The following is a 27,914-nucleotide window of genomic DNA, read 5'->3' on the forward strand; positions in this document are numbered from 1 at the left end:
ACTGGAGCCACTTAGTTAGCAGAAACTAATGACCAATAAAGCTTTTGGAGCCACTGGCCACAGACCTCCTGCCCCACACACTGCAGGCACCAGCCCCCTTTCCATGGCAGTGCAGGGTTGGGATTTCCCTGTGTGAAAAAGCCATTTGAAAGGAATCAGCCACAACCTGTGAAAAGTGGCCCCACCAGCAGATTTTTGGTTGGTTTGTGGAGGGCCAAGAGGGACACAGAACAAAACAAAAAAGCCCCGATAACACACCATCATTTGGTTTGGTTTTTCCAGCACCTCTGTATAGATACAGTCGCAGCTGTGCCTTTGGGATGTTTATAGCCTGGGGCACAGAGCCAGGGTGGCCTCTGGAACAGGCCCTGGGTGCAAGCTCTGCACCGACTCCATCTCTGCACCCGCAGATGAGCTGAGTTCGTTGGGGAGATTACGATCTGTTTCCTCCCGGGCCTCGAACAGCACTCTCCCCAGTCTCACAGTGTTTCTCAGTTTTTTTCCACCGTGCCCGAAGGGACAAAGCGCTCAGTGTGCCCGGGGTGCAGGGCAGCCCAGGGCCGGGCCCACGCGGCCGCGCTGACGCACAGCGGGGGCACGGGCACTGCAGGGGCTGCGGGTCAAATACATCGCCTGTGTCCCCTTCCCTCTGCTGGCACACACAATATATCATTTATCGGGGTGGCCCTGAGTGGGGTCCCTCGTGGGGTCCCTGCCTGCTCCACACCATCCTGGCCAAGCCACTTGGACACAGGATCCCACCGCTCTGCACGGGTTTTGTGGGCACAGTGAGCCCTTCCCAGCTCCGCCTCTAGGCTGGGTTATTGTGTTGCATATCGAGGGGGCCGCGGTGCGAATTGCTGGGGTCGAAGGGGGTCACTGGCAATGCTTGGGGTACTTGGGCGCGGAGCCAACTGCCCCGCCGGCGCCGCCGCCATATTGGGCGGCCTTCAGGACGCCCCGCCCCAGGATGCCCCGCCCCCAGGTTGCGTCACAGGCAGCGCCTACATTTCCCATGAGGCCCCGCTGCGGGCGCGGGGCGCAGTGCAGGCGGCTCCCGGCAGGGGGCGGTAACGGCGCGGAGGGGGCGGGGCCGTTGCCGTGGTGACGCGGGCGCGAGGCCCCGCGGCGGCGGCGGCGATTGGCCGCGGGAGCGCGCGGGGTGCGGTGGCGTCAGGGCGTGCGCGGTGACGCGCGGGGCCGGGGGTGACGGGGAGGGAGGGGGGCGGCTGCAGGAGCGGGGCCGCGCGCGAGGTGAGTGTGAGGGACGGGAGGGGCTGAAGGGTTGTGAGGGGCTGAGGGGGTGTGAGGGGCTGAGGTGGTGACAGAGTTGGGCAGGGGGTGTGAGGGGCTAAGGGGGTGACAAGGCTGGGGCAGGGGGTGTGAGGGGCTGAGGAAGTGACAGGGCTGGGGCAGGGGGTGTGAGGGGCAGGGGGTGTGAGGGGCTGAGGAGGTGACAGAGCTGGGGCAGGGGGTGTGAGGGGCAGGGCTCGGTGCAAAGGGGACGTGGGTGTGGAGAGCTGCGGCGTGAGGGGCATCAGTGCGTTTAGGCTGTAGTTCCTGGGAAATCAGGCGGGACTGAGGACGGGACGTGGCTCACACGAGAGGAGGGTTAGGGGGGCTGTGCCTGCCTGCTGTGCCAGGGTGGGGTGGTGGAGGGTGCCAGGCACTGCAGGAGTCGGGCTGGAAGGAGAGAAGCAAGGATGGACCTTGAGCAGAGCATCTGGTGAGAGGCTGCTCCAGGAGGGAGGATCTGAGAGTCCTTTCTCATCCGTCATTTCTGCCCGTTCCACTCCCCCCTGCCCTGGGATCCCAGATGAAGGACGTCCGTGTGGGAAGGAATCAGATGTGCTGTAGGGTCTGGACAATGCCCGTCATGGTGCTGCAGAGGGGTCTGAGCAGTGGCTGCCCCATGAATCAGAGTCCCAGGGCTGGTTGCAGTGTTGATCTCTAAAACAGTGACCTGTGGGTTGAGGCAGCCCATGTCCTGTTTCTTGTTTCTGCTCTACTCTCCTTTCCTCCTGCCCTCTCCATGCAAGTCCTTTGTTGCCTTCAGCAGAGTATCCTCTTCTGTACAAACATGCTGCAGGCTGAGGTGGGAGTTTTCCTGATGACTTGCCATGTGTCAGCCAGGGACAGCAGAGGAAGCATCCAGGTGGGATGTGCTGGCAGGTTCCCTCCATGCCCTGCTGAGCTGGTGCAAGTGTTGCCTTGTGTGCAGTGTGATGGGCATGCCCTGGCATTTAGCAGTGAATGGGACAAGGTGAGCCAGGCATTTAGTTTTAATTCTCAGATCTCTGGCAGCAGCAGCAGCAGAGCACTCTGGTCTGCAATGAGAGAGAGCTCAGGGTGTGATTTGTGCACTCCCTGCATGTGATTCAGCCCTCCTTGTCAGTGTCAAGGCTAATGCTGTGTTACTGAATGGGGATGAGCTTTATTGCTGATGGAGGAGAAAGCCACCTCCTGATGTGCCAGTGGGGCTGGAATGGCTTTAGTGTTGTTCTTTGTCAGAGAGATTAAAGATCCTTTGTCAGGATTGTTTAGGAAAAACTATCTTCCATACTGGAGGAGAAGGGATGAGAAACCCACTCTGCTGTGAAAGTGAAGCTCCTAAAGGCAGTTCTGTGGCTGGTGCTGGATCCACACTTGGCACAGCTCTGTGCTGTCCTCAGCCCCCACCTCTAAACAAGAGCAATCACTGCCTTCAAGAGGATGTGGCTTTGACATCACTGATTGGGAAATCCTGATGTGATTGATGTCCAGTGCAAGGGGCTCGGGTTATATATCACACTTGTGCCCTCCTCTGGATGTGCCTTGATCCTGTAGGGAGCACCCTCCACACTCAGGCCACCCTCACCCTTTGAGGCAGGGGGTTCATGTTCATTTTCCCTCTCTCCTGGGCAGCTGCAGCTTCCATGTCAGTCCTGGAGGGATGTGCTGCACTGGGGGCTCACTCTCAGCACAGCACTCGCAGGTTGCTGCCCAGCTGCCTGGCCTGGTAGGGGCTGGTGATGCTGGTTTGTTTCTGGTTTGTTTCTGGTTTGTTGCTGGTTTGTTGCCGGTTTGTTTCTGGTCCTCATCTACCTTACATGCTGTCCCGTGTCGAGAGCAGCAATACAAAATGGGGCTTTTCATTGGAGTGGGAGGAGCAGCTAAGCCTGGGTAATGTCAAGGAGGGTATGTGGGTGCAAATAGCATCATGTTCACATCTTTGTTTAATGTTTTAGTCCAGTTAGTCTGCATAACTGTCTAAAAATAGGACATATTTCCTCTAAGTCCTCTAGTTCAAAGCCTCATAAGCCTTTTTTTTTTCCAGCATTAGTCTCTTCCTTGTCTTTTGAGTCTGAAATTCATACAAGGCAAAGTTATCAGGAAAACCAAGAAGAGTGAATGAACTCTGTTGAATCCTTAAGTTTCAGCCACCCAAGAGGAAGTTCATTAAAGTTGCAGGAACTTTCTGGCAGCCTCTTGAAAGTGGATTAAGCAAGCTGGGTAAACAAGCAGCCGTGTGGCCACTACAGCCCTTTTCCTAGCATCAACTTTGTGCATTGTCATAAGAGCTCAGGGTCATCTGCCTCTGGCTGCAGGTGACTTGAGGCAGAGGTGACATCCATGGTGAGGGGATGGGGCTGTCCCTGCTGGGAGGGGACAGCCCCAGGGTTTGCTGTCCCTCCTGGTCTTGGACAGATGCTGCCTGTGGCAGGGCTCCCTGCAGTCACCCTGGCCCAGGCTTCCAGCGTGCAAAAGAGGCAGTGTGTGTTTAAATTTCAGAGCTGCTGCTGGAGCCAGCCCAGCGTGCTCCCAGCAGCATAAATATCTGGCCTTCAGCACAGCCGTGGCAGCTCGCTGTGTGTCCTCCTGCAGGTTGCTCCAGTGCTGGTGTCCGTGCTGACATGGTGACCCAGCGGCGGCTGGCGGCGGCAGGCGGACAGGGACAGCTGCTCTGCAGAGGTAACCCTTCCCTTTGCATGCAGGCCACTCACCCAGGCACTTAGCACTGTTTCTGAAAACTTGGGGTAGGGAAGAGCAGCTTGCTTTGTCCACGATCTTAAACTTTTTAAAATTTAATTTTAAGTTCAAACTCTGTGCCTTATTTTTGTTCCGTTTCTGAATGTGATCTTATGGATTACTTTAGGAATTCACTGTGAAGACCGTGGTCTAATCCTGTTCTCCTCAGCTGGCTCTTGCTGTCAAAGCATAGTGACATAACATTTCATTATTTCACTGATGTTTATGATGGAAATTGGCTGTTGTAGATGAGGGAGGGCACACGAGATCCGGGGCTGCACGTGGGTCACCAATTACCCAACAGTCCCACACGTGACCCGGTGCTGGTGCTGTTGGACAAAGCTGGGCAGGCCGTGGCAGAGGCAGGACAGGGGTTTGGAGGAGGTGGTCAGCATGGCATGGGCGGGCACTGTCCTGCCTGCAGAGCTCTGAGGTGATTCCTGGAATCAGCGGTGCTGTGGCTGTCTGTTGTGGCTGTGGGTGTGTGTTTGCCTCAACACAGCTCTGAGGTGTTGAGCTGTTGTGGGTTCTGTGTCAGATTGGCGCAATGGTTACGCCATCTCTGTTCTGGTATTCAAGACAGACTTCCAAGGATCTTCACAGTGTGTGGAGAGGATTTTCTAATGAGCCCCGTGAGGCTTTGCTGATCAGAAGAGCATTGTTGTCCAGAATTGCTTTCTGGCGTTGATGGGCTCTGTCTTTCTTGCGTGAAGCCTTTTGAAAAATATGTATTTTTGTACAGTACATCTTGTTGCCCTCTGGGGAATATTTTGTCTGTGGCTATTGAATTATGGACTGGAAATCTGCAAATGTTCTTGGAGACAGAAGGATTGGCACAACAAGAGACTCTTGGGCTCCTCTGAACAACAGAACCTGACATACAAATGATGTTTTAATTGGGTGAGATGATGTTACAGGGCTTATGCCTGAAAGGTTATTTGCTGTCAGAGCCCAGCCTGGCTTGCCCTGACAATGACATTTTAGATGTCAGGGGTTTTGTGGTTTGTACTGACTCTTTTGCTTAGGGCAGGAACAATCTGATAACCACAGATTCGTCGGGCTGCATTTCTGCTTCTCATCAGGTGCTGCAGAGTAATCTCTGCTTTTTCCAGAAGTCTTTCTGTTCAGGGATGCACTGCTGCAGTAATTTTGGAGACTCTGGGAAAGTCTGGACAAGCAGAAATTATTTCCATAGTGAGGACAAGTAAGATTTTTCTGTGGAACTAGTTTTATTTTTTTGTTAATTATTCTGAAGTGTGCTTGCCTTGGCAGAATGCCTGGCAAATTGCTTTCCCAAAGCAGGGTTTAGAGTGGAATGATTGATGCCAGTATGAATCCTTTTGGTCAAGGAGATTGTGAAGTGCATCTTCCCCAAAATATGTTTTGTGATGACGTTCACTGGAGCCCTGCTTGACTGCAGGAAGGGTTCAGAGCAGAACTCAAGATGTATCTTAGTTTCATTATGACTTCTTGAAATGCTTTAATATTCACTGTTTCAGTCATAGTGTCTGGAAAATGTCTGTGTTCTCCAAGGCTTAGCCAAGAGCTTGTGAACATCTGGGATCGTTTTGGCCAGGTCTGTTTGGCTTTGCAAAGGGCTCTGAATTTCTTGTGTATGTTGGGGTGCTTTCCTGGGGACCTCACAGACAGGCTCTGCTCGAAATTTTGAGTTTTGGGGAGTCTGTGGTTTGCAGGGGAATCCTGACCATGGAGGAGGAAGTGGCAGGATAAAAGCACAGCACAAGTGTTTGTTCTGGTGCTGGGTCAAGACAGAACCCACCTCTGGGGCTGGGGCATGGGCACAGCCTGGTAACCCCCCTGGTATCCAAGCTGGTGCCATCAGGCTGCATTTCCTGACTTGCCCTGGTCTGGGAACTGGAACTTGAAATAGCAAAAACCAGAACATGCATGTTCAACCCTTGACAGATATGTGGGTTGGAGACAGGGAATGGTCTTGGTGATTTGAAAAGGCCAGATGAGCAGATAGGGAAGCATTTCTTTGATGGACTGTTAAGACAGACTTTACTGTGAAACACATGCCTATCTCATTAGGACAGGCTTTGTCAGGCCTTTCCTGGCAGGGCTTGTGTGACATGGCTTCAAAATAAGCAATGCTTTGTGCACTCATCTTTTTGATGGGAACCTAAGCTCAAACCCCTGTCCTGCCTGACTTGTTACAAGTGTTTTTCAGTGGAACTCTTGATTTCATCATATTGCCATCTGGGATATTTCTGAAAATGCCCAAATCAGCTTTTCACCTTCAAATTGTTTATATGGGTTCTGCTAGAGATGTTGGCTCTTGAAAGCTGTTAACCCCACGAGGGCTGATGGTCAGAGACCCTCATCTCTGAAACTATCCGTGGGTTCTCCTGTCCATGGGGTAGAACTTGTGTTGCGGAACTTAGGGACATGGGGATCTCTGGAAAAGGGCTCTTGCTGAGCATGAACTTGAGGAGCCTGCTGAGCTGCCAGCAGCTGGCTGTGTCAGGAAGCAGTAGCTGTTGCTGGCTGTGAGCTCTGTGGCTCACCCTGTACCCCCAAGACGGTGCCAAAGGCACGAGGATGTTATGAAAGGTGCGAATGCTTTGCTCAAGCATTTTGTTTTCTGGGGGCCAAGGCAGAAATCCAAATGGTCAGAGCACTCTGTGAGTCTTGGCAGGATCACACTGACACAGTGGCTGCTCCTTTCCTTGCTGAAAAGGCTGGGGAATCTGTGTTGTCCAGGCAGCTATTGCTCTGTGCATGTGGCCAAAAATAGCAAGGAAACAGCATTCCCATCTCATTCCCTGAGAGGGCGTTGTACTAGTTTGTGTGGAAAAGCAATTCTGGTGTTCTCTGGAGGTTTTCTTGGGGGGATGTGTGCAGTCAGCCTGGGACCCCTCTGTTTTGCTGCTCTGTGGCTGCAGGGGAGCTGCAGCAGACACAGCAATGTGCTCCATCCCTCTTGCTGCGCATGTTCCTGGCCCTGCTGAATCATCCAGCCTTTGCCTGGGCACAATTGCTCTCTGTCAGCTGTGTCCTGGGAGCAGAGCAGGGGGCTGGTGCCCAGGGTATTTTGCTAAAGTCTGCAAAACCAAGTAGCACTTCTCTGGGAGTCCAAGTGTAAACATAACAAGACTTACAGGCTGATGGATTCATTTTTTTCCTGGTTAATCCATGGGGTCTAAAATCTGTTGCTGCAAAGAGGAGGAGGCTTGCTGTTGGTTTTGTGGGCATTTTTGTGCATCTGGGAGCACTGGGAATGTAGCACTAAAACCAAGGGGCCTGCTGGATGTTTGGCTCCAGACAGAAGGCTGCATGCATGTGTGTGATCCTGAGTGACTCATTGGCTCACTGCTGCTTTTCTGCCCCCATTGCTTTTCTGAGGAGCTGATTGCCCCTTCCAAAGCATGGATGGCACTCACTGGTGTCCCAGTGACCCTGAGACTTTGGGGAAATCTAAGCTGGGTGCTGGTGTGTGCAGCACTGCCAAACTCGGCCTCACTGCCCGCCAGCAGTGCTCCCGTTCACAGCCACAGCTTGTTCCACTCGCCGCTTTCCTGGAGTTCCATTTCAGCGCTGCTCTGGGTCTGCAGCACCCTGTGCCCACTGTTTGCCTTGGGAAGTGGTGTTGCTGTTACTGTGAGCTCCTCCCTCAGCAGCCCTGTTCTATAATTACTGATGTTCCTGAAACCAGATCCTTCCACGTGTCCTGCTCAGGTTCGGGAGAACAAGGGGTCCCTAAGCAAACTGACTGCCTTGGAGTGCAGCCAGGAGGACTTCAGCAGTTTGGGAACACGTCATCTTCAGTGGTTCATTGAGTTCTGAGCCTCCAACCTCCTCACCTTTGGGATGCTAAAGGAAAGGGGAATATATCCCACACGCCCAGGTTTGCAGTGTGATCCCAAAGCATTGCCACAGTTTCACAGCCACCTCTGCTGGGCCCTGGGCTGTGGGGAGATGATCCTCTCTCCTTGCCAGACTTAATGATCTTCTCAAATAGCAGCACTTCTGTGCCATTTCAAGCTCTGAGAAGTCCCAGTGGTGTCACCTTTCCAGTACCTGCTTGTTTCCTTGCTTCTGTCCTTGTTCCAGTGGGTCAGACCCACGTGCCCCTCCTGGCCACAGATACTTTGGGCTGTCCTGACTTGACCACTAAACACAAATACCAGTCAGCAGTTGGCAGAATGAGATGTGCCAGTTTACTTCCTGAAAGTCATCCTGGAATGTCCTGTACAGGAATGTACAACAGGAGAAGATGGTCACAAGCAGTGCAGGGAGCTGATCTGGGGCTGGGCAGGCCAGACCTGCGAGTGTGACTGCAAACAGGTGTCAAAATCTGTAATGCAGGAATAAACAATGACACTTGGTGCTCATCTATTGCTCTGCACTTCCAAAACACGCTGTCTCCATGAGCTAATGCAGCCAGGGAATGATCAGGAAGGAAGCACTGTAAAAGTCCTGGGTTTGTTTCTTTGTGGTGGGTTTTGGTTTTGGTTGGGTTTTTTTCCTTATAATTAAAGAAATTGAAGTAGGGACCTGACCAGATTTGCTGAAGGTCACGGAGCAGCACCTCAATTAAGAGCTAAGAACTGTGCAGCTCTTCCCTGCCTGCCCTGCTGCTGCCCATCAGCCTCAGAGCCTGTAGGGCAGGGAGTCCCTCTGCTGGGAAGCTGCTGAGGGATGATTCCTCTGTCTTCCCATCTCTGCCATCTCAAGATTTTGGAGCATGCTTGCTGCTGGAGCCAGGGATGGCTGCAGCTCCTGGAGAAGAGCAGCCTGGCAGACCCTGCTTTGTGCATGGCTGAGAGTTCAGTGCCCAAAGTCTGCTCTTTTTTCTGTGTCTGCAATACCTCTCAGAGTCTGAACAAAGCCAGCAGCAAGTTCCTTTTGGAGCAAAATGTCATGACCTGGTTTTGGGGACAGCATCAATCATGGTACAAAAAGAGAAGAATCCAGCAAGTTTCGTAACCTTTTTAATGAGCTGGGGTTATTTCCCCCCTCAGTGCCCAGGAAGTGGGTGAGTTCAAACATGCAATAGATGTGTGATTCATTTGGGCAAGCCAGGCTGCTGCAGGCAGCTGAGGGAATCTCCTGCACCCTGTGTCACAAGTCCTGGAGTAATTAGCAGCAGCTAATGGTCATGGCAGCTCTGGCAGCACCCCTGTGCTCAGGGAGCCCAGCTCACTCCTGGGGAAGCACAGGGGGTTCACACTGGGCAGCCTTAGAGAGAGAATCACAGGACTGGGCTCTGGGGCATGGTGCAGCATCTAAGCAGATGCTTCAAGGAGAAAAATCTGTCCCAGAATGTCCATCCTGGTCAGTGCTGTGTGGGAGGGCTCTTCCTTGCTCGCTGTAGTAGTTTATTTTTGTGTGTTGCCTGCCTTGAGGCCAAGACTTTGAGTAAGGAAGGAAACACTCAGCTACTAAGTGCTGCTGAGATCTCATTGGCTAATGTGGGGGTATGCTGATCTTCCAGGAGCAAACATAAACATGTTTTCAGCGTTCCTCTCGCCTGTTTTGTACTCTCAGTTACCTTTCCTGTATTGCAGCATCTGCTTAGCTCTTATTTGGCTTTTATTAGTAGTAGCTGACGTGTAGGAGGAGGAACAGAAACTTGTACTTGATCAGCAGATCTTGGAAGCAGTGACACAACCTGAGGAAGTCTGCAAAAGGTGGTCAACCAGCAGCAATCACATCTCTTTTGTGGATTCAGGTCAGTTTTTGACTGTGGATTCAAAATGTGCTGCACATCACAGTGCTCACCCCTTCTGTTTCTTTTGGCTGTGAATTTGCTGAACTTTCTTGTCCAGAGGAATGAACACAAGCGAGGAGCACTCCCATGAGTTATTGGTTTCCTTCTGCCATTCTTTATGACCTCTTTTACAGCACAGTTGTATTGACCAACTGCTTTGAGCAGATCAGCTCTGTGACTTGACTCTTGGGAGGTTTGGATCTTTCTCTGGTGCTTTGCATGGAAACTCTGAGCTTGGCTCCAGGGTCTGTGTGCTAATCAGCAGGATTGGCTGCCAGGGAAGCTGCCAGGCCACAGGGGCACAAGCTGTTGGTTGAATGATCTGGAGGCTTGGATCTTGGTCAGCTTTGGAGAAGCTCTGCCTTCTTGCAGGGAAACCACAGTGAAGATTTGTCTCCTTTTAACTTCTACTGGTTTTTTCCTCTCCTGGTTGTGCCACGTCTCTCTCCCTGTTCCCACTGATGGTTTAGCTTGGCATAGATGCCAGCTTCTAGGAAAGACAAACCTGTTGCCCAGGCTGTTTGCAGCCAGCAGGCATCAGCCCAAGCCCAGAGCCAGCAAACAAACCCTCCCTGCAGAGGAAGCTGCTGGCTCAGCCAGGGTTACCAAAGCTCCTTGGAACAGGCATTGAGGCAAGGGCACAGCAAGTCATGAGATGCTTGCACAGACATCTGGGGCAAAGCAGAGAGCTCTGTCTGCAGTGGGTTTAAAGCAAGGGGCTTGTGCTGGATGCCAGGGAAAGGGGAATCTAATGAGCTGCTCATTAAGCTGCTGCAGGATAGATTTTCCACTGTAGACAAGCTTCTCGTGCCACAAGCTTACTCCACTAACTGCTCTTCCAGGCAAAAGTGTTTCCCTGATGTTGGTGTGATCATTTATATATAACCCTGAAAACAGTGAAGTTCATTCCCCTCCATCTCCAGTGAATAAGTTTTCCTGCCTGTCTGCCATGTCCCACCGTGTGGGATGTGTGAGCAGAGGCCAAGGATAACACAGCCCTTCAATGGTCCCTCAGTGCTGCTGTGGAGGCACGGGGAGGGAGCAGCCCCTGCCTGCCCTGCTGCCAGGAGCACAGGGCAGTGTGCTCACTGGTGCCACTCGTGTGCCTCACCTGGAAACAAAGCCACCTGTCCTGCAGTCTGAGTTCCCAGTGTGGAGGGAAAAATAAATCCCCCTCAGCCACAGGAGACCCAGGCTCTGGTACAGCACGAGCTCCAGGGGTGACTTGTGTTCTGGCTTTGTGACGTGTTTGTGTTCACCCTCCCACCTGCAGGTTTTGCTCTCTCCCTGAGCTGCTTCCTTGCTCTTTCAGAGAGCTCTGACCTTGATGTCTTTCCAGCAATCCAAGGAGCTGGCTGCAGCTCAAGTTGGAAGTGCCAGGTGTGAGGGTCTGCTGTGGGAGGGCAAACAAATCCAGGGAGTTCTGAGTCACTGCTGCCCTTGGCCGGCAAGCCCTGAGATGGGCTTGGGCACGGGGCACAGACCATGCCAGAGCTTGGGGCTGCCCTTATACAAGGCCCCTGCAATATCCTGCATTAGTTTAATTTGAGTCTGCCAATTGAGGCTCTCTTGGTTGAACCTGGATTTCAGTGGCTTTCCTGATGGGTATTTCTCCACTTAAAAATAACTCTCTTCAGGAAGTGGATGGAACTTTACATAAGATGTGCTTGAGATGTTAATTATTCAAGGAAGAGTCAGTTTAGGAATCAAGATCCAGCACGGTTGGGAGGGAGGTGGGAACTGCTCTGCCATAGCCGCGGTACCGGCGCTGCACCGTTTGGGTGGCTGGAGTTTTGTGGGCTCTTTGGGATGGAGTAAGGCAAACAAGGAGAGGAAGTGTGTGGGGGAGGATGGGGCCGTTCCTCCCACAGGAAACCCGGGATTAAGACACTGGTTGGATTGTGTGGCTGTTGGGATTGCACTGCTGGAGCCCGTGGCTGAGCTCGGCCCGGCAGCTGCGCAGAGCAGCAGCAACACGTTCAGCCCTGCTCTTGGCAGAGGAGCCGAGTGAAAACAAACACAAAGGCTGCAACTGGCAGCACTGACGGGAAGGAGTGTGAGTGCAGGGCTGACAGGAAGCAATCAGTCTTGCAGATGGCTTGCATGGGCCAGGGACTTTTAGCCGCTGCCTGCTGCTGCACTGAGCCCTCTCCCCCAGTATCTTCCACCCACGGGCACAGTGTGCCCTGATCAGCTGCAGATCCCAACCCAGGCTCTGCCATGGCTGTTACAGAGGGTGAAGCCAGCCCTGTTTTGATCCTTCTGGAGGTGTTGGCTCTATCAGACCCTGGCCCTGGCTGCTGCCATCACATCCCAGGTCACTGGTGGCTGTGGAGGACATTGTCTGGACAGCATTTCTGCTATGGCACTTGTAAGCTGGGTCTTCCCAGTCCCTGGGTGGCCACTTCCAGTCCCTGGGTGGCATCTGGGCTGGTTTGTGGTCTGCTGGGCTTTAAAAACAGTTCTGTGAGCTTTTGCTTCCTTGAATCCTACAGAATATTTATTCCACAGTGCAGAGGGATCTTTAAATGGGCTCTGCTCTGCATGTCTCACTGGCCAAGGAGCTGGCTCAGAGCAGGAGTGGTGGGTTGGTGACACTGCCCTGCTGCTGAGCTGCTCCCTGCAGCACTCAGTGGCCTCTCTCCATGTCCTGCAGGCTAGCAGGAACAGCCTGGTGGGGTCCATCTTGGATAGACGCGGATGATGCCAGAGCTATGACAGGGATTGCAGTCTTGGCACTGAGGGGTGATCAATTATGGAACAACTACAGGAGGAAGTACCTGAGGTCAAGGAAGAGGAAGAGGAAGAGGCAGTGATGGTGGCAAGTGGAGCCTCAGACCCAACTGGAGGACCAGACAGCTCGCTGCCTTCGAGCAGCTGCACAGGTGAGTGGAGCCACAGGAGCTCATCCTGTGGGGCATCCAGGTGCCCACAGCCCCCAGGCAGCATGCCCAGCTGCAAGGGCAGATCTGTCCCGAATGGAGTTCAGCTGAACTGAACATTTCACATTTATTTGTGAAATAATGCTCCAAGTTATGGAGAGGCTTACTTCTTCCTCTGAGGTCACTGCATGTCCATTGGCAAAGGGTTTTGGAATGGAAATTAAAAGGACGGGCAGGAAACATTGTGCTTCGGAGCCAGGGGCCTCCCAGAGTGCTTGGGAATGCTTCCTTGAACACTTTTTGGGGTCCTCAGAGCAAAGTGATTGTAAGGCTCCTCCAGAGCCCTTGATGTTCCAGCTGGGATATCCTGTGCCAGCAGCCGGCCAACAAGGGATTATAAAATCTGCTGGTTGGGGTTTCATTGCCAGGACATGAATGCCAGAGGGAAGAAAGGAGCATTGATGTGGAGTCTGAGCTGCTGGGGCATTCTTGGCTCTGTTCATGGCATTTGCCTGCAGCCAGTGCCAGATTCCAGATGTGATACCAGGGCCAGGCAGGACAGGGCTGGAAATCAGCCCTACAGCTGGAGGAGCTGGCCATACCAGGAGCTGTGACACGGAAGGACGTGTCCCTGTGTGTGTTTGCAGACCTGTCACAGAGCTCCTCTCCCTCGCTGTCGGACCAGCTGCAGATGGGATGCGAGGAGGCGGCGCTGGGAGCGCTGAATGTGGAGTGCAGGGTCTGTGGGGACAAAGCCTCGGGCTTCCACTACGGCGTGCACGCCTGTGAGGGCTGCAAGGTGAGTCCCAGGGACAGCTGGGTCCAGCTGCACCATGCAGGGGTTAGGTCCCAGCAACTGGGCTGCCTCCTCACACAAGATTTGCAGCAAAACAGGGATTCGGGATTGATTGTAAAAAACTCAGCCTGTCTAGAATGGGGCAAGTATAGGCAGGCTGCAAATACTGCCCTGGGAAGAGGGCTGAGACCTGTGTGGCCCAAACCTTGCCTTGTCATGCTTTGTTGTGTAAGGCAAATCCATCTGTCCCAATAGGGACCCTGAGTTTACTTTTAAAAATAGTTTCTGTGCTGCAGATCAGCAGTGAGCTGTGTATTTATCTCCCTGGGATCACTGGCTGCAGCTTGGATGTTCCTCTGGAATTCTTTCCCCTGTTGCAGATCCAGCAGGGTTGCGTTAGCCGCCCAGATCCTGCCAGACATTCCTGCAGGCTGGGGTTGGCCATGGCTGGTTCCTCCATCCCTCTCTGTGGGCTGCTGGCACAGTCACAGCACCAGGCATGGGGTGCCCCCACAGCTCTTCCTCTGCAGCTGGGATAGACCCCCAGAGAGACCCAGGGCTCCCCCTCCTGAGCCTCCCTGCAGCTCCTGGGGATAACAAACCAGCCTGGCCCCAGACTCCATGTCCCCCTGCTCCCTCCCTGCCTGCAGGGTTTCTTCCGCCGGACGATCCGCATGAAGCTGGAGTACGAGAAGTGTGAGAGGAGCTGCAAGATTCAGAAGAAGAACAGAAACAAGTGCCAGTACTGCCGCTTCCAGAAATGCCTCTCGCTGGGCATGTCACACAATGGTGAGTGTCACTGCTGCCAGCTGGGTGACACAGGGCCAGCTGCCCTCCTGTGAAGGATGCCCATGGCCTGCTGTGCTTTAGCCCGTGGCTCTTCCTGCTAGGGGATCACTCAAACCCAGTGCTTCAAGCATTTGACTCCTCTTCCCCTTTTTCTGTATGAGAAGGGGCTGTTCATTCCCCCCATGCAGTGTAGCTGCTGGCACTTGGCTGTCCCTTATGGACAGGCACCAAGGGAACTGGACACACAAATTGATTTTCTGTGCTGAGACTTTTACACTTCAGGTGTAAGAATCTCAGACCCAGACAGGCAAAGGTGTTTATGTGGGAAGCAGGGTTTGAGCAAGAGCCAGAGGAATGGGATGGGAGACTGGGTGTGAGGAATCAGCAGTGGCTGTTTCATGCAGGTGTTAGTGCTGGAGGAACTGCAGCCTGGAAAAGCATTGTGTTGTGTAGCTGCAGGTGTTCTCCAGCACACCTGTCTGTCTGCAGTGGCAGAACAAGCTGCTGCCCCTCTGGATGCATCTCCTGGGGTGCCTCTGGTGTCCTGACCCCCAGTTTTGCCCCCCAGCAATCCGCTTTGGGCGCATGCCAGAGGCAGAGAAGAGGAAGCTGGTGGCAGGGCTGACAGCGAGCGAGATCGGCTGCCAGAACCCACAGGTGGCTGACCTGAAAGCTTTCTCCAAGCACATCTACAACGCCTACCTGAAGAATTTCAACATGACCAAAAAGAAGGCAAGAGGTATCCTGACCGGCAAGGCCAGCAGCACCCCAGTAAGTTCCCTCCCAGGGCAGGTGGGGTTGGCCGTGGCCAGCACGGGGGACTGTTCTCTGGGAGATGCTGCACGTCTCCCTGCTGCCCCAGCTGTTCCACATGCAGCCAGGTGGGCTCTGCATGTCCTGCCCCTTGCTGGGAAAAACCCCATTGCTCTGCACACTCGTGCTGTGGTGGGTGGGTGCAGATTACCTGGGCACTGTCAGCCCCAGAGGCAGGGCACAGCACAGGGACAGACAGACAAACATGACAGTCCTGAGCAGAGCTGGCACCTCGAGTCCCCACAGCAGACTCCTAACTTGCTTCTTGTCCAAGCAGCCTTTTGTGATCCATGACATGGACACGTTGTGGCAGGCAGAGAAGGGGCTGGTGTGGAAGCAGCTGGTGAACGGCATCCCCCCCTACAAGGAGATCGGGGTGCACGTGTTCTACCGCTGCCAGTGCACCACGGTGGAGACCGTGCGGGAGCTCACCGAGTTCGCCAAGAGCATCCCCAGCTTCGTCGGCCTCTACCTCAACGACCAAGTGACTCTGCTCAAGTACGGGGTGCACGAGGCCATCTTTGCCATGCTGGCCTCCATCATGAACAAGGACGGGCTGCTGGTGGCCAACGGCAACGGCTTTGTGACCCGCGAGTTCCTGCGCAGCCTGCGCAAGCCCTTCAATGAGATCATGGAGCCCAAATTCGAGTTTGCTGTGAAGTTCAACGCGCTGGAGCTGGATGACAGTGACCTGTCCCTGTTTGTGGCTGCCATCATCCTGTGTGGAGGTGAGCGGGTGCCCTTGGCCGTGCCAGGGTCAGGAAGAGTTGTCCCTGCTTAGAGGTGGTTCAGAGGGGGCTAGGGGAGCTGAGCTGCGGCTGGGCTTGAGGTCAGCCAGGGATGTCTGAGGGCCATGAGAGAAGAACTGAACACTTCCAAAAAGCTTCTCTGTGGAGGTGATGCCTGGCAAGCTTGGACCAACAGCAAGGAATGCAGAAATGGCATCTCCTTCTCATGTGCTGCTGTGGAATACCTCTTTCAAGGGCACGCTTCTCCCCTTTCTAGCTGATGAGGTTGAGTCATGGTGGGTGGGTTACAGTCCCTGGCTCCCTTTCCCCAGCAGCAGAGTGTACTTTGGAGGGCTGCACCACGACCCTGCAGTTCCCGTGCTTCCTCTCCACAGACCGCCCTGGCCTGATGAACGTGAAGCAGGTGGAGGAGATCCAAGACAACATCCTGCGAGCGCTGGAGTTCCACCTGCAGTCCAACCACCCCGATGCCCAGTACCTCTTCCCCAAGCTGCTGCAGAAGATGGCTGACCTGCGACAGCTGGTGACAGAGCACGCCCAGCTGGTGCAGAAGATCAAGAAGACAGAGACAGAGACATCTCTGCACCCACTTCTGCAGGAGATCTACAAGGACATGTACTAAGGACCTGTTATTTATGAGAATGAAGCCAAGGATTCCCATCAATACTCTTTGTACAGGAACAAAGAAAACCCTTCCCAGTGTCTTCCATTTCTCCTACTGGAAACTCTTTTCTACGTGACCCTGACGTACGGTACATAGGGCAAGATGCCGTCAGGATTTGCAGGTGCCTCCTGCTTGGCCAGGGCTTCCATTAACACACACTAACAAATCTGCAAAGCTGCTGTTCCCCTTCCTGTGGCCCAGCTCTGGCTGCCCAGTTTACGTGGCTCAGGCAGCAAGGTCACTGTGGGTGGGGAGCCCTGGTCCTTAGGAGGGCCAGGGGGGTGCAGGGGCCAGCAGGGCTGACAGCAGCACTTAGAGGTGTCTGTATTCTCGTTTGTTTGCACTCCCAAGGACGTGGTCCTGAGCCATGAAGTCTGGGACAGTGTGATGAAAGGATGTTTCTCTCTTTCCCAAAGAAAAGCTCTGGAGTATTTGAACACAGGTAGGGCTGTCCCAGAGCAGACCCTCAGCTGCAGCCCCCCTGTGCTCTGCAGTGTGTTCCTGTCTCTCAGTGGGGCTGTGGGAACTCTGCCTTCCTGGGTGCTGGGTGGGAGCCTTTGCTCCTGGCACCCTCGTTCCGTAGGGAACATCTCCCTTGGCACCTCAGTAGGAGAGAGGCTGGGATGGGGAAGTAGGAGTGAAAGGATTTGACTCCTTAAAATTCACCTTCAGAGCAGAGGCACAGAATCTATGGCTTCCACAGGCTGCTCTGCACAGACCTGAGTTACAAAAAAGGTCTGTGGAGGGTCAGAGGCCTTGAGCTGGTCAGGGTTTGGTGTCCTGCCTCAGTTTCCCCTCTGTGAAAGAGACCTGGACTGTCACATGCTGCCTGCTCAGAGCAGGAGCACGAGGATCTGTTAGTGCATTGGTTGCAGAGAGCTTTGCAGCTGTAAATGCCAGGGATTTATAACCAGGGAGGGGGTGGTTGGGATGCTCACAACGAGCTGGAGCTTCCAGAGAGCGTGGCTGTGGCAGGGAAGCTGCCAGTCCCCCTCTGCCCCCGTTCCCAAGAGTGGCAACAGCTCCAGGCTTGGAGGTCTGCCTGATCTCAGCACCACTGTGGGACTTTACCTCACAACTCCTCACAGCTGTAGTGAAACACCACGGTGCTGCCTGGGCCAGGCCAGGCCCCTGCTGTGGGGGCTGTGTCCCTTGGGCTTGGGGCAGGGGGAGGATGGACCTGGCAAGGGCTCAGTTTCCCTTCCAGGATAATGCAAGTGACACTTCCCTGTCTGCAGCTCCTGGCCCCCTGTGTCCTGAGCAGCCTTATTCAAATGCTGATATTCCCTAGGAGGGGTTGTGGGAGCAAATTATTCGGTTTTATTTTACTTTCCTCCTCTTCAGGGTAGCAGATTTCCCTGGTGCAATAATTCCTTTTAAAACCCAAAGGGGAAGAGCACTGGGCTTTCCCTCCCCATCACAGGGCTGGCCGGTCCCAAACCTCCCCCTGCTCCACACTCCTCAGTTTGCCGTGCCTCAGTTTCCCTGCCCGCCCTCCCCTCCCTACCTCGCAGGGGTGTTGGGAATCACCGTTTGTGAAGCACTTTGAAGCCCTCTGGGGGAAGGCACTGGAGACGTGCGTGTGCTGGTTGGAGCCCGGGGATTTGTCCCTCCCAAAATCCCGGTGCTGTCCCCACCCCGGTGGCAATGCAGGACTCGTCTGGGAAATGCCCATCGCCTGGGAAACTTTTTGCTCTTCCTTCCTCGACAGTATAACAACCCTCAAACTGAAATGTATATTTTTGCTAGAAGTACAAACCTCCAAGTGTTTTTAATAATATAAATAGTGTCCACAAACTGACTTGACTTTAAATAAATCTGAATTAAATATTTAAGAACCTCTTAGCATCCAGCCTGTCTTTGTGGGCTTTCTCTCAGCACCTGGGTGCAGCTGTCCGTGGGAGAATTTCCAGCAGAGGTGATGGGATTTGCTGTGATTTCCAGGGATTTGCTGTGATTCCTGGGGCTCTGTAATTCCCAGATCTCATACCTGCTGCGGTTTTCTTGCCTGCAAAGCTAAAGCAGCAGAAAGAGCCACTCGTGAGCAGGATCCCAGCTTTAGCTGGAGGTTTGTGCCCCAAATGCTGGGGGTGGAGCTGGAAATGAGCCGAAAACACCTCGAGGAGGGGAACAATGAGCTCCGGGGTGTCCTTGGATGTGGTAAAACACCTGAGAATTTGCCAGGAGGAGCTGGAGACCCCCCAGACTCCCCTGTGCCCCGCTTGAGTGCTCTGGGGGGAGCTGTTCCACTGCTCCCCGCCTCTCCCATGCAGCTGGGGGCACCTCGAGCCGTGGTGCTGCTGGGCAGGGGTCCCAGGGGCCCTGGCTGGGGACCCTCCCTGTGTGGTTACCCCAACAGGCAGCATTACCTCATCCAGCCCTTCCCAGTGTGATGGGGGAGAGAGCTGAGGAAGAAGTGAAATCCACAGGCTGAGTTAAAGACAGGACTGAAAAGGAAGGGGTATTGTAATGCTAAAAGAATTAGAATACACAGAATTTCGTGCTGCAGGCTGGAGTGGTGCCCCCCTGCAGGCTCCTCGCTGCAGAGTCCTTGAGCGAGTGTAAACAGCGCTCGGCAGCGGCTGCTATCAACTAGCCCGGGCATGTCCTCCGCCCCAAACACGTGTCCCCGGCTATTGGGGGAGAACGATCCCAGCCGGACCCATAAATAGCGCTGGGAGGGGGCCCAGCCCTCATCACTGCTGGGGAGAGATGGAGGTGGGCTCCGTGATGGCATCTGGGCCGCTGAGGACCGAGGCAAGCTCTCTGAGACCCCCGTGCAGGTAAGGGCTTGAGGATGGGGTGCCTGGGAGCAGCTTTTGGGGGAGACAGGCTGGAGATGGGCCCTAGCTGTGGGGGTAGGGGGTGGGTTGGGATGGCCTTGATCCCCCTCCCCATTTCCCCATCCCCTCCGGAGCTGGGGGTGGGCGGCAGCTCTCCAGCCATGTCCCCAAACCAAGGGCTCCCCCCTTCTCCCTGCCCCAGCCCTCGGCACCGCTGCTCCCCCAGCCCCCAGGAGAGCCCCCTGTCCTGGGCTTCCTTTGATCGGTAATTAGCAGGAGATCGCGCTGGATGGGGGTGGGAGGACCCCTGGCTCTGCCCTTGGCGAGGGCTCCCAGACACCAGCCGGGGGGAGCGGGCTTCCAAAATAAATTCCCCCTCAAACAAAGCTGGTACCGGGGGGGCCTCTAGGGCAGGGCTGGAGCAGGGTCTGAGCCCATCCACACTCCTCCCCTGGCCAACAGGAATTTTGCCCGCGGATTCTGCCGGTGGGGCCAGAGCTGCCGCTTCTCACACGACCGAGAATCAGCCCGGGTCTGCAAGTACTTCCAGCGCGGGTTCTGCCTTTATGGAGAGCTGTGCAGGTAAGGAAGGGCTGCGGAGCCATGAGGGTGGGCTGGGAGCCTGGAGGAGCCATGCTGAACTGATGGGACCCTCTGTCTGTCCCTGGGCTCCTCCAGCTACCAGCACATCCAGGAAGAGTCAGTACCAGTATGGGCCCAATGCGGTCTGATGCCTCACTGCCACTGTGGCCAGGAGCACGGCACTGAGCCCACAGCCACGGACCACGACCACGGGGGAGCCCAGTGCACCACGGCCTGCAGCACGACATGTGCGGCCTTCAAGTGCCCCAAAGTGGAGGTAGAAGTGGAAGAGAAAGACAAGAAGAGCATTCCAGCAGTTGGTAACATCCCCCGTGGGGCCATCAGTGGAGAACTTGTTCCCACAAAAGCTCGGGGTGCCTCAGGTAGGTGCTAAGCTGCCCAGGGGACCTGTGGGGTGAGGTTGGGGTGGTCATGGTGAAGTAGCCTGTGCATGTTTCTGCCTATGACCAAGCCTGGGCCAGGCTGGGCTGTGGAGAGCTCTGCAGTGTCAGGACTGTCCCTTGTCACTGCTGAAGCTGCACTCTGAGGAGCCCACCCTGCTCGCTGAGCTTTTCCCCTCTAAGAGCTCTCCTCCTGCAGGCTTCCAGCCACAAGGGCCAGCACTGGAGCCAGACTCCTCTGGCCCCAAGAAGGCAGTTTTGGACACAGCGACACAGACTGACCCTGCAAAGGTGGGTTTGGGGTCTCCTGTGGCTGGGTACCCCCTGTCACCCTGTGCTGCTCCCCGAGGCCAGGGCAGTGACAGAGCCAGGGGGTTCCACGCTGTGCTGCTCTGCTTGCAGGTCCCTGCAGAGCCGGGTGCTGCGGCAGCCCCGGTCACCACGGCAGCGCTGAGAGCCCGCAGTGAGGCTGTGGTGTGTGGCATCTGCATGGACAGGGTGTACGAGAAGGCGCTGCCCGAGCAGCGGCTCTTCGGGATCCTCCCCAACTGCAGCCACGCCTATTGCCTGGGCTGCATCCGCAGGTGGCGCCGCAGCCGCACCTTCCAGAGCACTGTCATAAAGTGAGTGGCCTTGGGGACCTGGCAGGGTGGTCACCCTTCCCCCTTCTGTGCCCTGAAGTTCTTGCTTGGGTCCAGTGATGTGGCTTTGGGATTGCTTTGGGAACAGGCGCTTTGGAGTGGTGATGGGTTTGGGGGTGCTGGGTGAGGCCGGGGTGGGTGCTGAGCCCATGCTCCCTTCTTGGGACACCCAACTGCACCCATCACCCTCATCCAGGGCCTGCCCAGAGTGCCGGATCCCTTCCAACTACTACATCCCGCACAAATACTGGGTCTCAGATGTGGCTGAGAAGGAGAAGCTCATCAGCACCTTCAAGGCCCGGACAGGGTGAGTGCGTGGCGCCACTGCGGGTGGCAGGGCCGTGGGCTCCGTGCTGCTCCGGGAGCTACACTCACAACGATGCTTGGCATCCCACAGGAAAATCAGGTGCAAGTTCTTCCTGCGTGGCTACTGCCCTTTCAGATCAGAGTGCATCTACCTGCACGAGCTGCCCGCCAGCTGGCTGCGGCGGCACAGGCAGCGCCAGCAGAGGATGCCCGCGGTAGGTGGGGTGGCACATCCCGGGGCTGGGCTGGGCACTGGGACTGTGCCTCATCCTCCCTCCCCTCCTGCAGGTGTTCCTCCCCTCTTCCTCGGAGAGCTCTGACGAGGAGGATGAGGAGCTCTGCATGCTCGAGTGGGCTCTCACCCTGTCCATGCTGGAGCCAGAATTTCGCCACTCGGTTTATTGCCGCGAGTTGCTTCTCACCGACTTCAGCGATTCCGACTGAGCCGTGGGGACCGCGCTGGGCCTGGGGGCTGCTTTGACTCCTGCCATTGTTTTGGGGTGGCTCTGGCTGTCCTGCCATTGTTTTGGGGTGGCTCCAGCCGCGGGGGTGCTGCAGGGACGGGGTGGGATGGGGAAGAGTCTGTCTGGCATTGATGGGTGCACTGGGGGACACTCAGGGCACAGCCCCCCTGCTCTTGCCCTGGTTGGTGCCCACTCTGCCCCACGGGTGGGGTGGGCTGGGTGCTGGCAGGCAGCGGAGGGGTCTGACATCCACGGGGGGGGGGGGGGGCACTGTTTTAAACTCTTTTTAGCCAAATCCGGGAATAGCGAAATAAAACGGGCTGTGTAACGCTACGTTTCCGGGTGCCTGTGATCTGTGGGTTGCGGGATCCACCCTCGGGGGAGGTGGGGGGGAAGGCGGTGTTTGGGTTGGAATTTCAGGGATATTTGCGCCATGAGCTCGTTTGCGCGCGCTCCGGTTGCGTTTCCCGGGGCGGGGCCGGAAGCGGCGCCTCGGGGCCGGGGACAGCGGGCGGAGCGCGGCGGGAACGGGGGAGCAGCGGCGGGGACAGCCCCGAGTGAGTGTGCGGGAACGGGGGAGCAGCGGCGGGGACAGCTCCGAGTGAGTGTGCGGGAACGGGGGAGCAGCGGCGGGGACAGCCCCGAGTGTGCTCGGCACTGACCGGGGCGGTGCTCGGGGCCGGGGGCAGCCGGCAGCGCCCTGCGGAGGGGTCGGCGCTGGGCTGGGGGCGCGGGGCTGCCCGCCAAGGGGTGATGGAGAGCACGGAGGGGACTCCCGGTGCTCTCCCGCATCCTCGGCTGGGGACAGGTAAAGGAAGCTGCCCAGGTTGATGCCGGGGTGGGCGCCGAGAATGGACAGGCGCGTCCTGATCGTCCCGTGCCTCCCGAGTGGGAGCCGTGTCCGGTCAAGCTGGGGTAAACTATGTGATAAGAATGTGCTTGGTGTGGCATCGGGAGTTAGATGTTTTCTTCTAGGTATAGGCTCAGTAGGAGTACGAAAACACAGGCCTGGATTATCGCTACCGCTACTTCTAGAATAGTTAGTAAGAAGACAATTAGTAAGGTTAGGAGTGAGCCTGCTGATATTGTGGAGAACAAGGCTGTTGGAGCTGTAGAGATGAGCTGGGTGAGGAGGTTGTTGTGCTGTGAGCTTGGCCGTTGGGCGCACACCCAGTGCTAATGGGCGAATTGTGGGGCTCGTTGTTTCCATTAGGATAAGGGCAGGGATTAATGGGGTGGGGGTGCCTTCTGGCAGGAGGGGTGACCCGTGTGTGGCTGTTCCCTTTGTTTGTCCTCCGTGTCCGGCTGTGTCCGTTGTGACCGTGCCCGGTGTCCCCGTGTCCCGCAGGCGCTGTGCAGCCCCGGCCGCAGCGATGGAGCGGCGGTGCCCGGCCTGGCTGCAGCGCTGTCCCCGGCCGTGCCGCCTCCTGCTGCTCTCGCTGTGCTCCGGCCCCGCGGGGGCCGTGGCCGCGCTGCGGGCGCTGCAGCGGGGCCGGCCCCGGCCCGGAGCGGGGCTGCCGTTCCCCTGGCCGGCTCTCACCGCGGCCCTGTGCGCCGAGGAGCCCTCGCTGGAGGGGCCGGAGGACACCCTGGCCGTGTGAGTTGGATGCATTTCTGAAATTCGGTGTTTTGCGGGAGCTTTGGGTGTTAGGTGCACAACCTACGAGCATTGGATAAGTTTCTAAAATTCGGTGTTTTGCGGGAGTTTTGGGTGTGGCGTGCACAATTCTGGGTGTCAGGTGCACAACCTACAACTAAAAGCAACCCAAACTGCCACTACCCCCCTGTTCCAGCCTAATCAAAGCCTGCTTAGGATCATTCGCCCTATCCATTCTCATCATCCTCATATGTGCATACAGAAACAACCAATGGCCCTCAATCTTCATAAAAATCCACTTTCCCTGATGCACTGGCCCATACTTGAAGCTGGGATCATAGCAGTGACCCACTGGTGTCCCAGCTTGTGTCTGCAAAAGCATCAGGCGCCTTCTCTTGCTCCCTGGCGCTGTGGGACTCTGCTCCACGGGGTGGGTTGGGTTCAATACAGGGGATTTGCTCTGACCGCTCTCACCTCTCCTTTTCCAGCAAGCCACGGCTGCTGCTGCTGCCTGTTCTGTGCCAGAGGAACCTCTTCTCTCTGCTCCTGGTGGTGCAGGATGCAGTGCCACGGGACTGCCTTCACCAGCTGCTCCAGGCCTTGGAGCAGGATTCCTGTGTGGATCCCTGGGTGCAGGCACTGGGGGATCTGCTCCAGCAGGGACCAAGTGCACAGGAGAGCTCCCCACATCCCACTGCCCTGTCTGCTGGGTGCCAGCAGCAGCTGAAGGGCCTGTGCCAGAAAATTGCCCAGAAGAAACCAGAGAGACACGGAAAATTGAGCTGGTGCTTCAGCAAGCAGGCTGGTGCCCCTGACTCTGTGCCTCAAGGTGGGGAGGGTAAGGAAGTGTCAGAGGAGAGCCTGGAGGTGGACAGTGAGAGAGAGGGGAAGAGGTTGCTGGAGGAGGTGGCATTTGAGCCCCAGGAGTGTGGAGATGTGGCAGAGGTGGAAGAGGAGGTACCTGAGGAGCCTTCAGGGGATGCATCTGTTCAGGGCACAGAGAAAGCTGCTCAGGACAGCTCCCAGCAGGATGCAGCTGGGGAGCCCAGGAGGATTTCCCAGACAGAGCTGGCAGCAGAGGTCCAGTCCTTTGTCCAGGTACTGGGGAGGGTTTGCTGTGCCCTCCCAGCAAGGGAACCTTTACTGCCTGGTTCCCATTCCTTCATCTCATTTCCCTCAGGTGCACGGACAGGGGCTGAAGATGCTGCTGCTGCAGGAGTCCAGTGTAAGTGGTTGCTTCTGTCCCTCTCCTGGAGCTGATGCTCTGCACAGGCTGGTGCCAGGGCCTCAGGAGGGGTGGAGAAGGAGCTGGATTTCACAGATGGGGATAAAAAGCCCTGTTGGCACCTCCTCTGGGCTTGGGATACCAACACCTGCCGGCACCCTGCAGGTGTGAGGGGCTGCCTGTGGGCTCAGTGCTGACAGACGCAGGGAAGGGAGAAGCCCTGGAGCTGTATTTTCTATTTTGGTTTGTTTGGTGCTTTACTTAGGACAGTGTTTTCTCTCCAGCACTATGAGCTGCACCCCCCTTCCAAGCTGAGCATCCTGAACACCTGCACCCCCAGCCAGGTGAGCCCCAGCACCCCTGCTGCAGCTGCTGCGGGGTCCTGCAGCTGTCCCTAATGCCCCTCATGTCCCTGTGCCACCCCAGCTCGAGGGGCTGTGCTCCTTCTAATGCCCCCCTGTGCCACCCCAGCTCGAGGGGCTGTGCTCCTTCTAATGCCCCCCTGTGCCACCCCAGCTCGAGGGGCTGTGCTCCTTCCTGCAGCTCTCCACGTGCCCTGAGCCCTCCCTGGTGCGTTTCTGCAGCTGGCTGCTGCCTCTGAGCCCTGCCCTCAGCCACACCAGCGCAGCCATCCTGGCCCAGCAGCTCTTCCTCAGGCGGGTACGTGCCATGGCAGCGGAGATTCCTGCTCCCCATTCCCCTCTGCACTGTCCCCACCTCCTGCCTTTTGTGTCCCCAGGTCCTGGCCCTCACCCAGCCGCCTTCCCGACACCTCATGGCTGCCCTGACGTCGTTTTGCTCCAAGTATTCCCACGCCCTGTGCCGTGTGTTGGTGGCTGCAGTGCTGCAGGGGCCAGGGGAAGGTGTGCAGGGCTGCTGGGAGCTGTGGCTGTTTGGGGGTGGCATTTGTCACATGTCAGGAACCATGGAGGCCTGGGGTTGGTTTTCTCTGGGCAGGTGAACACTTGGGGGTTGGGATGGGAGATGGGTTTACGGATGGAGGGGAGGGCTGGCTAGGCTGGCTTCTGGCTTATTTTTTCCCCAAAGGACAGTTCCCATCCCTCCATGATTGGAGGCCTCCTGGCAGCTCCTAATGCTCAGGGCAGAGCTGCCCCTGTGCTGCTGTGAGGAGAGGAAACCCCTGCCACAGTGTCCCCTTTTCCCAGAGACTGGAGCTGTTCAAACCCTTCCTGCAGCTGGGCAAGGGAAGCAGGATTATCCTCAGCAGTAGGAGGGGGCACTGGATGGTTTCTGTCTGTCCTGTCTGGCACATACTCCTGTGAAGTGGTGCCAGGAAGGGCCAGGCACATCCCCATGGATTTGGCAGCCTCTGGAGGCTCTCCCCTGCTGCTTTTCAGGTGCTGAGCAGACCAAGCTGCTGTGTGAGCTGGTGGAGGAGTGCCTGGAGCCCCACTCTGTGCAGCTGGTGCTGAGGTGAGGGGTGTCACAGGGCTGGCAGCTCTGCTTTGGCCTCACTCTCCAGCCCACCTGGATGGCTCCAGCTGGCTCCAGCCATCTGGAGGCACCAGCAAGGTCACAGAGCAGCACCTTTCCTCTTCACTGTCCTTGCAGCCAAGTCCTGGAGGTGCCTTTGTCAGAGAAGCTCCTGCCAGTCCTGCAGGCCGTGCTGGGGCGGCAGGTGAGGAGCCCACCTTGTCCCACGGGTGTTCTTGGTGACTCCAGCAGTGCTGGAGCAAGGACCCACTCCCCTTACCTGCCCCTGGGCCTTTTCTAGGAGGTGCTGCCCCCTGAGCTCCTGGATCTGCTGGTCCTGACTCTGTGCCAGCAGGCTCCAGCCTTTGCCACGTCCCTGAACTTCGCCAGGCTGGTGACAGCCGTGCTCACGGTGTACCAGAGCCAGGTGAGCCCAGCCAGGGCTGTTCCTGTAGCTCCTGGGGCCCAGCCCAGAGCTCCCAGGTGAGCTCCTGGCAAGGCAGGGCCTTGAGCTTGAGCTGGTGCTGCCTCCACCCCAGGTCAGCCCAGCTCACAGGAGCAGCCTGGCTGCTGTCCTGGACCGGAGCACTGTAGTGCTGAAGAAATCCCTGCAGGCTGTGTTGGAAGGGGCCAGGTGAGCTGGGGACAGGTCCCTGTCACGGCAGCCTCTGCACCCTGGGCTGCCCCAGGGTGGGCAAGCAGAAGGTGCCGCCCCTGCCATGCCAGAGCTGTGCAGAGCTGGGGATGGCTGTGGATTTCCTCTTCTTGATTTTTGTCTTTCCTCAGGTGACCACCCAAAGGAATCGTGAGGGGGCAGCTTCCTCGCGCGGAGGACGCAGCAGCAGCCACAGCCGCCCTCACTGGGTCCTCCCTGCTCAGGTGGGACCCTGTGAGTGGGCTCTGCTCCCCACAGAGCGCGCAGGGCCTCCAGGCAGCACCTGGTGTGAGGGGGCTCCTGCTGGGCAGTGCCATCCCAGCCCCCCTCACTGCTGGGGCTCTGAGGGGTCTTGGTTGAACAATCCATGTGTTCCATGGACAACCCATGTGTTTCCAGGTGTTTCTGTGTGTGTTCTCCTGCCACACTCTACAAGGTGACCTGGCCCCCCCTGTGCTGGGGGCAGGACACAGCCCATGGAGAGCTTCCAGCACCTGACTTCTTACTGCCCAAAACCCATCACTGGGCCAGGACAGACAGACATTGATTTGAGGCTGTATGGCGTTGATAGTTCTGGATTTACTTCACTGTCTTGAAGTGAAGTACCTCAGCTCATTCCAAGGCACAAAATCTGTGCACGTCCACGTTCCTCCCCATGGCCAAGCAGTGGTGCAGGCTGGGCTGCAGCTTTGTGTATCTGATCTGCTGGGATTCACAGATCTCTGGGTGCAGGAGAGCAGCATTTAACTGAATTCCAGCTGAATTTAGCTGGGAAATTTGAGCGTTCTGCTTTAAATCCACCTTTCTTTCCTGTTTGCCTGGCCTGTGAGGGGCCCTGCTGTGTATGACACGTTTCTGGTGATGATGACACTGCTCATGGCCCTAATAGTGCTTGTGTGGCATGACTGCTCAAAGTTCTATCCTGTATTCTTGAAAGTACCTACTGGAAACCTCATCCAGGCACCTCCTGGTCTGAGAACTGGGAAGAAAAGGTTGGGACAGAGAACTCAGGCAGGTAGAGCTGGGGTTTCAGTGGAGGTTTTGAAGCATTGCATATTTCAGGAGCTATTTAAAAATCCATAAACATCTCCAAAGGGAGAAGGAGAATTAGAACGTGCATGTGTGACTTGTGACTGCTCCAGGTTTGCTCAATAATGCTCAGATCCCAGCCAGAGGAAGGAAACTCTGAAGCATTAGGTGACACTTGTAAGGCTGAGAGCCAGGTTTCTTTACATAAGAATCTCTTAAGCTATTTTTGGTTGGCAGTGGACTGATGAGGCTTCAAAATCCACATTAGCTGGAGGATGGAAACCTCCAGGGAGCCAGATTGTTGATGTGTTTGCATTCCACTGAGTTATTGGCTGAGTAAAGTGAAGCTATTGTAGGGCTGC

The 27,914-nt window shown here is 56.1% G+C and overlaps 3 protein-coding genes across 6 annotated transcripts; all 3 read left to right on the forward strand.

Moving 5' to 3' along the window:
- The first annotated feature begins 3,716 nt into the window (after positions 1–3,716).
- PPARD (peroxisome proliferator activated receptor delta) lies at positions 3,717–18,236 on the forward strand. Of its 3 annotated transcripts, none has more exons than XM_058819281.1 (7): positions 3,717–3,951; positions 12,399–12,627; positions 13,272–13,423; positions 14,071–14,209; positions 14,778–14,980; positions 15,300–15,750; positions 16,146–18,236. In XM_058819281.1, exons 2-7 carry the CDS (start codon positions 12,498–12,500, stop codon positions 16,391–16,393), a joined length of 1,323 nt encoding a protein of 440 aa, XP_058675264.1. In that variant the 5' UTR covers positions 3,717–3,951; positions 12,399–12,497; the 3' UTR covers positions 16,394–18,236. The 3 variants fall into 3 exon arrangements, with proteins under 3 accessions (XP_058675264.1, XP_058675265.1, XP_058675263.1); XM_058819282.1 differs by having other exon boundaries at positions 3,865–3,951; positions 12,513–12,627; XM_058819280.1 differs by lacking the exon at positions 3,717–3,951 and adding an exon at positions 9,591–9,703.
- Positions 18,237–19,026: 790 nt separating this feature from the next.
- On the forward strand, positions 19,027–21,684 carry LOC131567814 (probable E3 ubiquitin-protein ligase makorin-1). Its single transcript, XM_058819563.1, has 8 exons — positions 19,027–19,218; positions 19,681–19,800; positions 19,897–20,183; positions 20,401–20,492; positions 20,604–20,824; positions 21,039–21,149; positions 21,240–21,363; positions 21,437–21,684. The coding sequence occupies exons 1-8, from the start codon at positions 19,148–19,150 to the stop codon at positions 21,590–21,592; spliced, it is 1,182 nt and encodes a 393-aa protein (XP_058675546.1). The 5' UTR covers positions 19,027–19,147; the 3' UTR covers positions 21,593–21,684.
- Positions 21,685–22,203: 519 nt separating this feature from the next.
- On the forward strand, positions 22,204–27,905 carry FANCE (FA complementation group E). Of its 2 annotated transcripts, XM_058819528.1 has the most exons (12): positions 22,204–22,213; positions 22,961–23,209; positions 23,698–24,307; positions 24,390–24,434; positions 24,719–24,778; positions 24,951–25,094; positions 25,174–25,297; positions 25,793–25,868; positions 26,007–26,073; positions 26,170–26,295; positions 26,408–26,502; positions 26,655–27,905. In XM_058819528.1, the coding sequence occupies exons 2-12, from the start codon at positions 22,986–22,988 to the stop codon at positions 26,656–26,658; spliced, it is 1,575 nt and encodes a 524-aa protein (XP_058675511.1). In that variant the 5' UTR covers positions 22,204–22,213; positions 22,961–22,985; the 3' UTR covers positions 26,659–27,905. The 2 variants fall into 2 exon arrangements, with proteins under 2 accessions (XP_058675511.1, XP_058675512.1); XM_058819529.1 differs by lacking the exon at positions 26,655–27,905 and having other exon boundaries at positions 26,408–26,506.
- The last annotated feature ends 9 nt before the right edge of the window (positions 27,906–27,914 follow it).

This window comes from Ammospiza caudacuta, chromosome 24, assembly GCF_027887145.1.
Source record: "Ammospiza caudacuta isolate bAmmCau1 chromosome 24, bAmmCau1.pri, whole genome shotgun sequence".
Lineage (NCBI taxonomy): Eukaryota > Metazoa > Chordata > Aves > Passeriformes > Passerellidae > Ammospiza > Ammospiza caudacuta.